This window comes from Trichechus manatus, unplaced genomic scaffold (assembly GCF_000243295.1).
Source record: "Trichechus manatus latirostris isolate Lorelei unplaced genomic scaffold, TriManLat1.0 scaffold00054, whole genome shotgun sequence".
NCBI lineage: Eukaryota > Metazoa > Chordata > Mammalia > Sirenia > Trichechidae > Trichechus > Trichechus manatus.
In genome coordinates, this window is record NW_004443990.1 from 13,884,854 (window position 1) to 13,898,387 (window position 13,534).

At 47.8% G+C, this 13,534-nt stretch overlaps 1 protein-coding gene across 1 annotated transcript in view; it reads left to right on the forward strand.

Annotated features, from left to right (window-relative positions):
• The window catches only part of TTLL6 (tubulin tyrosine ligase like 6), a 51,832-nt gene that overhangs the window by 14,100 nt on the left and 24,198 nt on the right, over positions 1 to 13,534 (forward strand). The window contains 5 exon segments of the mRNA XM_004377975.1: positions 4,570 to 4,795; positions 6,319 to 6,494; positions 9,969 to 10,157; positions 11,093 to 11,282; positions 12,220 to 12,498. Coding sequence (XP_004378032.1) covers positions 4,570 to 4,795; positions 6,319 to 6,494; positions 9,969 to 10,157; positions 11,093 to 11,282; positions 12,220 to 12,498 — 1,060 coding nt within the window.

Sequence of the window (13,534 nt, forward strand, 5' to 3'; positions counted from 1 at the left end):
AGAGATTAAGTTGCCCTAAGTCACATAGCTATAAATGCTAGAGCAGGATGAGAATGTAGGCCTGTGAGATTCCAAGGCTCATGCTCTTTCTGCTACACTAGGCTTCAAAGGATTGATAAACAGGTCATCAGTTTAGCTTCAAAGCATTGGAAAGGCATATGACTTTTTTTTCTTTTTTTATTGTGCTTTAGGTGAAAGTTTACAGCTCAAGTTAGTTTCTCATACAAAAATTTATACACATATTGTTTTGTGACCCTAGTTATTATGCCTATAATGTGACAGCACACTTCCCCTTTCCACCCTGGGTTTCCCATGTCCATTCAACCGGCTCCTATCCCTTTCTGCTTTCTCGTCCCACCTCTGGACGGGAGCTGCCCATTTAGTCTTGTATAGCTACTTGAACTAAGAAGCACACTCTTCACAAGTATTATTTTATGTCTTACAGTCCAGTCTAATCTTTGTCTGAAGAGTTGGCTTTGGGAATGGTTTTAGTTCTGGGTTAACAGAGAGTCAGGGGGCCATATCTTCTAGGGTTCCTCTAGTCTCAGCACATGACTTTTGCAACTCCCTCAGTGGCAGACTTCAAAAAAGGCAAAAGGAAAATTCACTAGGTTAAATCTGCTTGAAGAGGATGTGTGAACACTGGAGAGGAAGCCGCCCTCCACCCTTCCTGTTCTCCTCACCTAGACTGTGGGCACCTGCGGAGCCTCCTGTGCTATTGCCTGTTGACCATTGGTGCTCAGGGAGGCCTGGATTCTAGACGCGGCTCTGTACTTGCCAGCTGAGTACACTTGGGCAAGCTACTTTCTCTCTCTGAGCTTCCATTTCCTGGTCCAAAAAATGAGAGCACTGAGACTACCTGCTCACCTAAGAGGGTCACTATGAGACTTGGTGACATGTGACAGCAACATGAAAGGCCCTCATTTTTCTTCTCTTATGAGAACTGAGGCCCCAACAGCAGGCTTCGGGACACTCAGGCCATGATGGAGGGGGCTTTGGGGACTAAGGTGAGGGTGTGGTGATTTCCAGTACTGTTCTGCCACCCTACATTCCTCCTCCCTCCTTCTTCTTCCTTCTTCCCGTCTCCCTCTCACCCTAGGTCTGACCTCACCCCTCTGCTCTTCTCCTTCCACACTGTCTCTGCTAGATGGCTGGAATGGTCATCTGCTCTCATGGCCACAGCCCTGCCCTTGCTTGGCTCAGCCTCTCTTTCCCCAGCTCCAGGCCTATGTCTCCTTAGCTCTACCTGGACATCTTCCTGTTGTCTCCAACTCAGCATTTCCCAGTGTGAAGGCATTCTCTCTCCTTGCTCCCACCCCACCATTCCACACTGGTTCCTCTGCCCAACATCCCCATTTCTACCTTCTAATCTCCAGGAAGGAGTCCCTAGGTGGTACAAACAATTAAGTGCTCAACTACTAGCCGAAAGACTGGTGGTTCTAACCCACCCAGAGGTGCCTCGGAAGACGGGTCTGGAGATCTGCTTCCAAAAGGTCACAGCCTTGAAAACCCTATGGAGCAGTTCTACTCTGCATACATGAGATCGCCATGAGCTGGAATGGATTCCATGGCAATTAAAAACAACAAATTCCAGGATTAAAGAGTTTGGCATCATCTTGGATGCTTCCTTTTCCAGAGAGTCATTCAGTCTTGAAAGTCCCTCCTGCAGATGTCTCTCAGAGTCCCTTCCTTTCCACCAGGCCCAGCCTTTCTTCAGCCTCAGACCCAGACGGCTGCATAGGCCTCCACATTCCTTTCCCTAGCTCCAGGCACTCTGCTTAACCTCTCTGTACCTCCTTTTTCTCATCTCTAAAATGAGATAATAAAATATGGATACCAGCTGGCCTGCCTCACAGATATGCCATAAGGATCTAGTAAGATGATATGTATGAATGGGCTTCAAAAAGAATAACCCCCCATGCAAGCTGTTACTATTATACATTCTGTACACTCATTACTTCTACTATAAAGAAACCATTATGGCTCCCAGGTGCCTTGAGCATCCAGTTCAAATTCCTCTGCCCAGTTTACCATAATTTGATCAAACCTCATTTTCTGCTGTTATTTCTACATTAATAGCCCATATTTTATTTGTTGAGTGCTTGCTATGTGCCATGAACTGTTTTAGGCAATTTACATACCTCAATCCATTTAATTCTTACAGCAACACTATGAAGTAGGCATTGTTATTATCATCCCTATTTTGTATGTGAGGAAACTGAGGCATGGAAAGGTACTTTCCCAAGATCACACAGCTGGGCAATGGTAGAGCTAGGATTTAAATCCAGGCCATCTGCCTCCTAAGTTTGTGTTCTTAACCACTAAGTAATACTACCTGTGCTATTCACTCCATGGCATTCTGCCAGGATACTTTTTTTTTTTTTTTTTTTGCTCTCATTCAATATACAGGCCTTGCTCATTCTCATCTCTCTGCCTTTGCTCACCAACAACCTAAAACATCATTAAAGGCCCTTCTTCTGTCTCACTAAGCTTCTATGTAGCCTTCTCTGATCTGGTCGTAGGTTCTGGCCCGGTCACTTAAGCACTGTAGTACGGGTAAAACCCTTCCTTTCTTTGGGCTTCTGCCTCCTCACCTATCAGATGAGAAGGTTGTATCCATCTCTAAGGACAAGCTGTGGAATTTGAGTCTAACCATCCATGTGACCTTTCTATCTCAAGTCCCACCACCCTTATGGTCAACATCAGCCATAGTTCCTAACTGTTCTTTGCTTGGTTCTTTGCATGTTTGTCTTGTACTCCCAATTGTACTTAAGCCCTTTGAGGGTTGGACTGGTGCCTGGCCTTCTGGGTGCTTCCGTGTTGCCTTGCAGAGTTCTTCTTTCCTTCTCTTCCCATTTCCTTCTTGTTTTCTTCCTTCCTCCTCTTCCTTCTCACCAACTTGTGAGACAATATAATCCTCATACTAATTGCCTCACCTGCCCCAAGTTCCCCTCTTCCCAGCTTGAGGCCAACTGCACTTCCAGTAAGTCTCCTACCAGGTTGCAAACTAAGTAGGGGTAATGCTTTAGTCATAGTGAAGGAAAAGACGGAAAAACTGAAAACTAGCAGGACTCTGGGGAAGAGACTAAGTCATCATTATCTTTGATGTCCAAGGCCCAGCAGAGTGCCTGGCACATGTGATGTATTAAATTGAATTGACTAACCACTAGGCATTTTGAAATTATCCAGTAATGTATATTCATTGTGATCTGCCTGAGTCATCAAGAAAAGGTTATGTTATGTTTTATAACCTCTGTTATAAGAAGGCAGAGAAGTGTATAATATATTTCAGGAAGATTTATTTCCCAGTTAGGCAAATTAAATACATTTTTTTGCACTTGAAAGGACTGGCTTCAAGTGATCTGGAAAATTCATTTATGTGCAACACTCCATTTCCTGACAATGGCAGGTAGAGGAGGTGGGCCTCTATATTGAGTGGCCTTTGCTTATCTGTCTTTATATAAATGCATTCTTCATTCTTGGTTCTTTCATATGTGTGTTGACTCCCCAAATGTCCTTAGGCTTTCCCTGACATAGGTAGTGGTTTCTTGGTATCCCCTCATTGCACAAAGCTTTGCATGAACAGAAGGCACTTAGAAAATGCTCATTGGCTGGTTGGCCCTGCTTTCTCCTATTTGACCCAAATCTCTGGGGTCTAGTGAGCTTTTCAAACTGCTTGGGTGAGCTATGTCTCTTGTCTTCATTCTCTTCTCTGCTCTTCATTCCTCTCCAGCTTCTCCTCTTGTGTTTCCACTTCCCACTTATGCTCTCTGTGTGCACTGTCATGTGTGTGTGAGGATGTGGGTATACATCCCCACTATAGCCTCTTGGATCTGTCAGGTTCACCCTCTCTTTCAGAGCCGGCTGGAGTATCCATTCAGAAATTTCCACACAGGAGAGACATCTTCTGATCTCTGTGATAGGGTGACCAACCATCTCGGTTTGCCTGGGACTGAGGGGTTTCCTGGGATGTGGGGCTCTCAGTGCCCAAATTTGGAACAGTCCTGGTTTGCCTGGGATAATTGGTAACCTCGTTATGAAAACGGCTGTCTGCCTTTTCCCTGTGGGCAGCCCTAAAACAACATTTCTGTGCCTTTAGTGTCCTCAAAATTCCTGCAGATAGCTAAGGTGGAACCCAGGTATCTGTGTTCTTTAAAGGTTCCCCAAGTGATTCTAATGAACACCAAGGGCTGAGAAAGAATTGCCACCAAAGCAAAACCATGTAGGGTATCTTGTTTTATTTTCCCCACCCATTACCCTTTTCATTCAGGACACCAAATCCCTGCCCTAACCCACGGGTGTTTTCTGGGTCACAGTGAAAGTGCCCAAGCCATGACTTATGTGTCTATATTCACCCCCACTCCAGGGCTTGGGGAATCTTGAGGGATGTGGCCCTGTAACTCCTGCAGGCCCTCTTATGTGCTAACATAGTCCTGGTATCACCCTAGTTCCTGGGTGTTTCTCCCTACTGGTTCTGGAGACTTATCTTCTCTAGAAGTTTCTAGTTTCCAGTACACCATGGCCTTAGATGAACAAAGGTCTGCTGCCCTGCCTGTGGTTCCCTTCTAGGAAACTCTCCACCTTCAACATCCACATGGAGACCCACGGCTACAACGTGGAGCAGATATGGAAAGATATCGAGGACGTCATCATCAAGACGATCATCTCGGCCCACCCAACCATCAAGCACAACTACCACACTTGCTTTCCCAACCACACGCTCAACAGTGCCTGCTTTGAAATCCTGGGATTTGACATTTTGTTGGACTGCAAGCTCAAACCCTGGCTGCTGGAGGTAGAGAGGTTTGGGCGAGGGGTGAAAACTGTGCCCAGTTACTCGGGTCTGCCAGCTTTTCTGGACACACCTGATCGCTTTAATCAACGTCCTCCCAAGGCATGCTCTGCGCCTGGAGCATCTCTCTTAGTCAAGAAGTGGCCACCAGAGGGGGGTAGACGGCAGGGAATTAGAGAATCTCTTGCTATCTTGAGGTCTGCCCAGACTTGGTAACCCTGATTTTAGGCATAGAGTGATTCTAAAGACAGCTCTACCTTTTGTAACAGAGTCATCTCCCTCAAACGGGGTGTTCTTCATCAAAACTAGGTTGACTTCAGGGTTCACTATGAGACAGGAGTTGCTATGCCTGGCTCTCAGGGGCCTGGACTACTCAGTTCCAAGCACCAACAGAGAGTGGCCTGGTGTCTGCTGCCATGGGAATGGGTGGGGGGATAATTGGTAACCTCATTACGAAAATGGCTGGCTGCCTTTTCCCTGTGGGCAGCCCTAAAACAACATTCCTGTGCCTTTAGTGTCCTCAAAATTCCTGCAGATAGCTAAGGTGGAACCCAGGTATCTGTGTTCTTTAAAGGTTCCCCAAGTGATTCTAATGAACACCAAGGGCTGAGAAAGAATTGCCACCAAAGCAAAACCATGTAGGGTATCTTGTTTTATTTTCCCCACCCATTACACTTTTCATTCAGAATACCGAATCCCTGCCCTAACCCACGGGTGTTTTCTGGGTCCCGTGGGGTGGTGAGAGGAGAAGGAAAACAGGCTTTCTGGGTGGCTGCCTCTCTTCTCTGTTGGACTTGTCCTCAAGAACTCTCTCAAGGAGGCCACTGAGAATGCATCATAGAGGGAAGATAGTGTGAAGTGCAAGTCAGAGGTGCAAGTACCAGGTGCCAGTGACCCAGAGCCAGACTTCAGAGCCAAGAACCCAAAATTATAGATTAGATTCCTGGGGCCTGGCCTTCCTCCATTCCCAACCCGTGTTCCCAGCTATGGGTGGGAAAGAGGATATGGCTGTTTGGAGCTTTTATTCAAAGAGCAGAATGAGCCACCAGGAGCAGCCTTCCAAAACTGCTAGAATCCTACAAATGTCACATTGTAAGTCTTACCACTGCCTCTGAACAATATGGACTTTTCTGTGAGCAGGAAGGAGTCTTCTTCCTCCTCCCACCTGTCTCTCCCTCAGGCTCCTGATGTATCTCTTCTTTCTACTTTTACCCCTAAATCTGTCCCTTTGGGCTGCCCCTTCCCATCTTGCTCTATGGAATGACAGTGCATGTGTGAATACTCGCACACCAGATGGAGGGGAAACCCCCAATGCTACTCAAGAAGAAAGGACTGAAATAAAAGCTATTTAAACTAGAAGGAATTCTGTTTCCTCCTTTCCCCACTGTGACTCTAGTCCAAACCCTCTTTCTTCTCCCTTTTACTCACCTTGGTAGCTATGGCCCCAAGGCAGGCTTTGATAACACTCAGGGGTGCCATTTTTACTCTGGATGACCCAGCCCTCAGCTGCTATCTTGCTCTCACAGGTCAACCACTCTCCAAGCTTCTCCACCGACTCCTGGTTGGATAAAGAGGTGAAAGACAGTCTGCTGTATGACACCTTGGTTCTGATCAACCTGGGAACCTGTGACAAAAAGAAAGTCTTGGAGGAGGAGAGACAGCGGGGGCGGTTCCTGCAGCAATGTCGTTCTCGGGAGACCAGGTGCAGGAACCCCCCTTCCCCAGGGAACACCATGCTATGTGACTTCCCTGTTCCCAGTGAGACTGGCCTGTCCTGGCCCAAGTTATGATTTGATAGCCTATTAGTTATGTGGCCTTTATGGCACTTTTCTGCACTTGTGTTCTTTCTGTGAAATGAAGCTAGTAATAGATAAGGAATGAAATGAGATAATACATAGAAAAAGTTTATCAGAGTGCCTGGCACTGTAATTTGTGTTAGAGACTATTAAGAATCTTGCTTGGAGATGGGTAGTGGGTGGTCACTTCTAACAAATGATAATCCTATTTGGAAAATGAGTTTATATTTGCAGAATGTAGCAATTTGAATAGTTTTACTACAAACATTCTTCTGTTTCTAAAAATAGAAGAGTAAGTTATAGACATAAACTATGTGTATAGCTATGAATTTACTAATATTATATGAAGATTTTGGAATTACCAGTGTAAAAAAATAAAACCATACCTTTATTTTTAGTAAAAAGAAAGATTTGTCTCTCCTCCTCCATGTCACTGTGTTAGCAGGAGCTAATGTCCCTTTACCTCCCTGGGTGGTGCAAATGGTTTGCGCTCAACTACTAACTGAAAGGTTGGTGGTTTGAATTCACCTAGCAGTGCCATGGAAGAAAGGCCTGGCAATCTACTTCCATAAGATTACAACCATTAAAAACCCTATGGAGCACAATCCTACCCTAAAACACATGGGGTAGCCATGAGTTGGAATTGGGCTTAGTTTTTTTGGTTTTAATATCCCTCAGCTTCTTGCTGGCCAGCATTTGCCTTTTAACAGGTACTTTCTGGAGCCCTGGGGCCTTCATTCAGTAGAGTGACTCTAGTGTTTCTGAGCCTGGTCAAGGAGATGCCTTTGTTGCTTTTCAGATCCCAACTCAGCCACCTAACCTGAGCAGACTCATCCTGATCCTTTGGGATTGAGTGCTTGGCACTGGCGCAATAAGTATATGCATTTGGATGACACGTGTCTTTCAGATAAGAGCCCTGGTGGCGCAGTAGTTAAGCACCTGGCTGCTAACCAAAGCATTGGCAGTTCGAACCCACCAGCCACTTTTTGGTTTGATATTGACTATTGTCTCCAAGCCATCAATGTTACTATATTTATTTATTTTATGTTTGCTTACTGTGTCCTATCTTCTTGTTTTGTTCTGCTATGCCCAAATAGGCGGCTCGTGTGAGCTAGTTTGATTATTGGTACCTTTGAAGCTCTAATGTCCTGTCAACAGGTGGTTAGCTCTGTTACTAGGTGTGTGAGCTCAGGAGTCTGCCCACTCCTCCTGTATGGATTCAGCTCAGGTGCCCAGGTAGATAGCCACCACGTGTGTGGTGTGGGCTCTCACCTACAGTCCTAGACAGGCATGGGTGATTGGTGTAGGCACAGGCATCTGGCTGCAGCAGTGGGACACACTCTGAGCAAGGCAGGGGGCTGACAGCCACCCCTGAGTGTCCAGGAGAAAGGTGTGTCTCTGATCCCTAGAGCACATAGGTGGGTGGGTTTTGCAGCTGGACTATGAGCACCCAGTGCTGTTGGCTGTAAGGACTTGGGGGCACCTGTTATTCTTGGGCCCCTATCGCAGGTGGCTAGGTGGCGTGGGTGGAGCCACCAGTCCTCAGGCCCCTGATGTGGGTAGGTGAAGACCCTGCTTAATGCGCAGAGCAGAGTCAAATGTCACAAACCTGCCACTTCACAGCTGAAACAGCTGAAGTTAGACTTCAGGTATATACCCTGTAGTACTGCAGTAATGAGTGCCTATGCTGTTGAAATAGGCTCACACAAGTCTATGCATGAGGAAAGGCACTCAAAGTCCATGGAACCCTTATGCCTGTGCCTAGGCAAAGAAGCTGTGCCTATCCTGAGTTCCTGGCTTAGGGGAGCCAGCAGTTTATTTCTTCCCCTCTTTGTTAATTTGTTCACTCTCCAAGGCTGGGAGAATGGCTCTGGGCTTGTGACGGATCCTACTTCCGGCCCAGGGGACTCAGAAATTGCTGAAGCTGGTCCAGGACCCAGTGCAGAGCAGGGAGCGGGGAGGTAAATGGGAGAGAGGTTTTTCCCTAAGGGGGATGTTTTTGATCCGCGTGGTAGGCTGGATGCAAGTACTTATCTTTCGCCGATCGAGGGCTGTTTCTCACTGGTTCTGGGTGGCCGAGTAGACTCTCTGCCACTGGGTCTCTCCCAGTGAGAATACGCCTCCCGAGCACCACTGCTTGCCTGCCTCACCACTCACCCATGAGCTGGTCAGGCCTGAAGGGCTCAGGGTCTCGCAACTCCTCGCTACTTCCAAACTGTCTCTCCCTCCTGCAGCCACTCAATCTGGTTCCCCAACTTTGCCTATGATGTTCAGGGCTCCTAGATTGTCATATATAATCGATTCACTTGTTTTTTCGGGTCTTTGTTGTAAGAGGGTCCACTTGGAGTGTCTGACTACTCCGCCATCTTGGCCCTGCCTCCCACAAGCCACTCTTTGGAAGAAAGATGTGGCAGTCTGCTTCCATAAAGATTTACAGCCTTGGAAACCCTATGGGGTAGTTCTACTCTGTCCTATAGAGTTGCTGAGTCAGAATCTACTCTACTCAGTGGGTTTGGTTTTGGTGTTTTTGGTGTCTTTCAGAGCATTTTCACATACACTGCCTTCCCTATAAGGAAGGTGGGTAGATATGTATGATGAGGTGTTGCATGATCCTGTGTTTGAAGGTAAGGAGACCATAATTCCAAAAAGGGAACTGCGTTGCCCTATTACCTTGTTGGTAAGTGGCAGGGCTGGACTAGAGCCCAGTGGTCTGCCACCTGGGACTCCACAACACATTCCACTATGCCATGCTATCTGTAAACTTAAGAAGGCTATAGAGTCATGTTAAGGAGCAACCAGAGCCTCCTTGAAATCAATGGCCTCATCATTACTTGGCCCTGGCTATCTCAGTGGCTCTTGGTTTCTCTGCTGTAAAAAGGGGCTTATCAATCTATCTACCTAACCTCCGCCTCCCCAGGGGGCTATGAGGAAGAATGAGATCATCACAGCTCATAAAAACTCGCCAAGCTCATCCAAGAGGCTCTCAAATTTAGCAAAACACAAGCTGCTATTCTCCAGAGAAGGGTAATCAGGGCTATGAATGGGAAGGTGGCAACAGTTAGCCTCATCAGAGCTAAGCCATGGGGGAAATGAGTTTTACTTGTAATAGGAGCGAATTTGGTGATCTGGAAGAAAGACTCTTCTAACCAGCTCTAAGTGCATTATAACAATGGCTGTCCCAGGAGAGCTAGACTCTCTTTTGAGGGAAATATTGATGCATTTATTTAGCAAATAATGGTTGACCGCTATTATGTGCAAGGACTCCATCTGGCCCTAGATGACATCCAGCCAGTTTGGACACATTCCTTCTAAGTACCATAATCCCCCAAGCTTTGTTGCAAGAAAACTAAATGCAGCCCTGTGGTTCTGTTTCCCAACAGGATTGAAGAAGTCAAGGGTTTCCAAGCTGTGTGGTTAGAGAAGACTGAGAAGTATGAGAAGGAAAACCGTGGAGGATTCCGGCTGATTTATCCCAGTCTGAATTCAGAGAAGTATGAGAAGTTCTTCCAGGACAACAACTCTCTCTTCCAGAATACTGTTGCTTCCAGGGCTCGGGAGCTGTATGCCCGGTAGGAAGGCCCCCCAGGGTGAGGTGGGCAAGGTGTTCTGGGGATTGACCTGCTTGGTGACAGGCCTGGGAGGAGGAGGGTGTCCAAGCTTCAGGCCCAACCTTGAAGTTGCCGGAGGAACATTTGCTCTGGTTTCACAAGGACCAGAAGCTGTAAGACCCTGGTGCGGAATGTTGTTAAGTAGATGAGTGGCTGTTTCTAGAAACTCACCCTTGAAACAAGCAGAGTGAAGAAACCCCTCACCCCACTCCAGAATGCCCAGTCCCTCAGAGCTGCCTCATGGATTCATGCACGTGTAACATCTAACAGCTGTAAGGGACTCATGCCACCCAATCCAGTCCCCACTTGCCACTTCATTTTACTGAAGGGAAAGTCAGAGAAGAGACTTTTTTTTTTGTCATCACAGCAAGATGACAAAAGAGGGACTAGAACTCGTATCTTCTGACTCACAAGACTGTGCTATTTCCACTACATAATACTACCTTTGTCCACTCCCAGAATCCATTGACCAGAGAGGCCCAGCATGTGAAGTGGCCTAACATGGGAGCCCCTGCCATTGGAGCCCCACCTTTAGCTTCTCAGCCTGACTCCCTTCTCTACACCTGACATGTGTGGGAACTGGCCTACTAGGAAGCAGGCAGAGGGCTGGTGGTGTGGTAGAAGGGTGTGTAGCCCCCTTACTTCACATCTCTCCTTGGGTGCTATTCCCCAGACTGGTAATGGCATAGTTGGAAGATTGACTCTTTCCTCTACTCGCTGCTCTTTGCCCTTCAAACGTAAGTGCCTGTTGGACACACTGGAGGAGGGAGTGCGGAGCACTTGAAAGCCTCTTCTTTCCTGTCTCTCTGCCCCATCTTGTCCATCCTCAGGGAGAATCCCTGGATTCATAGCCCTTTCCTCACTCACATGACACTCCCTTGTTCCTCAATGGGCAGGCAGCTGATCCAGGAGCTGAGACAAAAACAAGAGAAAAAAGCCTTCCAAACGAAAGAGAAGAAAACAGAGATGCAGGGGGAATCAGCGGGCGAGCAAGTGAGGGGAAAGCACGCCAGGGGAAAGCACGCGGGGAGCCTGTGGCAGAAACAGCGGCAGCAGCCGGAGGCCACCGCCCACGCCTCCAAACAAGTAAACTCTCAGATAGGAGGGCAGCAGGCATCCCCAGCACACTTCCCAGGCTGGGACCTTTCCGTGGGGGAGTGCTGAGGAGGCCATCGCTGAGGGCACAGACACACTGCTGGAGCGGGGCTGCACGGAGGGCTGGGCAACAGGAGGGGGTGCCTGGAGGGTGCTCAGAGCCCAGCATCTATCTGAGGACACTTCCATGCAGGCAGTAGAGGACTCTGCCTTGGTCTGTCCTTCTTGCCTCCTCCAAACGGTCTAGAAGCAGCAGGACCATTAGGGAAGGCTGTGCATGGTCCCCGTTTTGGGAGTGGGCTCCAGGACTGTATGGGCTCCTGGTCCTTGAGTGGACTGCTCCCCTCCAGCAGGCCAGGGCACAGCTGAGACAGCAGGAAGCTGGCAAGAGCTTCTGGGAGACAGACTGGCTGGTCCAAGTGCAGACCAGCCCCCAGGCTGCTGGGCTGCTGGGCTGCTTCCAGTTGTTCTAGAGAGTAATTTATCTCCATAATCTAAGTCTTTGGCTTCCCCCTTCTCTGCCTAACTCTCTTTTCCAGCTCAGTGGACAGATTCAGTCGACTTTTCAATCCATCTCCTTTTTCTCAAAGACTCACCCCAAAGGGATGGCATTAGAGTAGTTTGTTTTAACCTTGTTAAGGTCACAGACCCTTTGAGAATCCGATGAAAGCTATAGAATCTCTTGCCATAAAGAACACAAATGCTCAATTTTAAAACTGCAGTTTCAAGTGGCTCATAGACCCTCCCCCTCCTGAAGTCCACCCATGAGCCCTTAAGGTGTCCCAGAACCCCAGGTCAGAGCCCCGGATTAGAGAGACTGCTTTTCCTCTTCTCCTCCTATCCTTAGCACCTATTCTTGGGTGCAGATGAATCCAGAAGTGGACAGAGCTGGGTTCCCAAGGGCTATATTTGGTTTCCTCCTTCCCAGCATCTCCAGCCATTGACATTAGTGTCCTGCCCACCTGACTTACTCTTGAGTGTCAGCGATGTAAAGAAAAATGAGACAGACAAGAACCTCAACCAGGAGGCGCCAAAGATGGAGGCTTGCCCTGCTCTCCCCGAGCCTTCGTCTGCAAGGCAGTACAGCTCTGTACCTGACCTAAGGACTTCAGGCCTCAGTGGCTCCGGGATAGAGCTCAGTAAACCCAACCTCAGGATCAAGGGGACCAAGTCCGCCTCTGCAGTGAACGTATTTACTGGCACTGTGGTAAGTAGAGCAGTCCACCTGCATGAGTGTGGAGCTCTGGGACCAGTGGCAGGAGTCTTGCTTTCTGGGCCTCTCTCTGACCCTGACTTGCCACTTACCCTCCCTGGGCCTCAGTTTCCCCACTTTGGAAGCCAGCCCTCGTTTTGGAATGGCATATTTGCTATAGGAGTATAGGTCTGGGAGGGCTTTTTATTGTTGTTGATTTTGTTTTTGTTGTTGATTTGTGACTTAGGAGGAGACTCAATGTGTTACAGAGTACAACTGCTCCATAAGCTTTTCTTGGCTGTAATCTTTCTGGAAGCAAATCGCCGGGCCCGTTTCTTCCATGGTGCCGCTGGATGGGTTGGAACCATTAACATTTTGGTTACTAGCTGTCATGGATTGAATTATGTCCCCCCAAAAATGTGTGTATCAATTTGGCTGGGCCATGATTCCCAGTATTGTGTGATTTTCCTATATGTTGTAAATCCTGCCTCTATGATGTTAATGAGGGAGGATGGGTGGCTGTTGTGTTAGTAAGGCAGGACTCAATCTACAAGATTGGATTGTGTCCTGAGGCAATCTCTTGAGATATAAAAGAGAGAAGTGAGGGGGGAGGGGGTGGCAGGTAGACCTCATAACACCAAGAAAGCAGGGCCAGGAGCAGAGCGCATCCTTTGGACCTGGGGTCCCTGGGCGGAGAAGCTCCTAGTCTGGGGGAACACTGAGGAGAAGAAGGCTGATACAGAAAGCCTTCCCCTGGAGCTGACGCCTTGAATTTGTACTTTTAGCCTACTTTACTGTGAGGAAATAAACTTCTCTGTGTTAAAGCCATCCACTTGTGGTATTTCTGTTACAGCAGCACTAGATGACTAAGACAGTAGCCAAGTGCAAACCATTTGCACCATCCCTGGGAGTGCTTTTAGAAAGGCGTCTTATGCATCCCTCTCTTCTTAGGCAGGTTACCACGTGAACAGTATTTCTCAAACTCCAGTCATGTATCGACAACTTTCAAAGGGGGGACAAAGCTCTCAGATCCTCATTTTAGATAAAATTT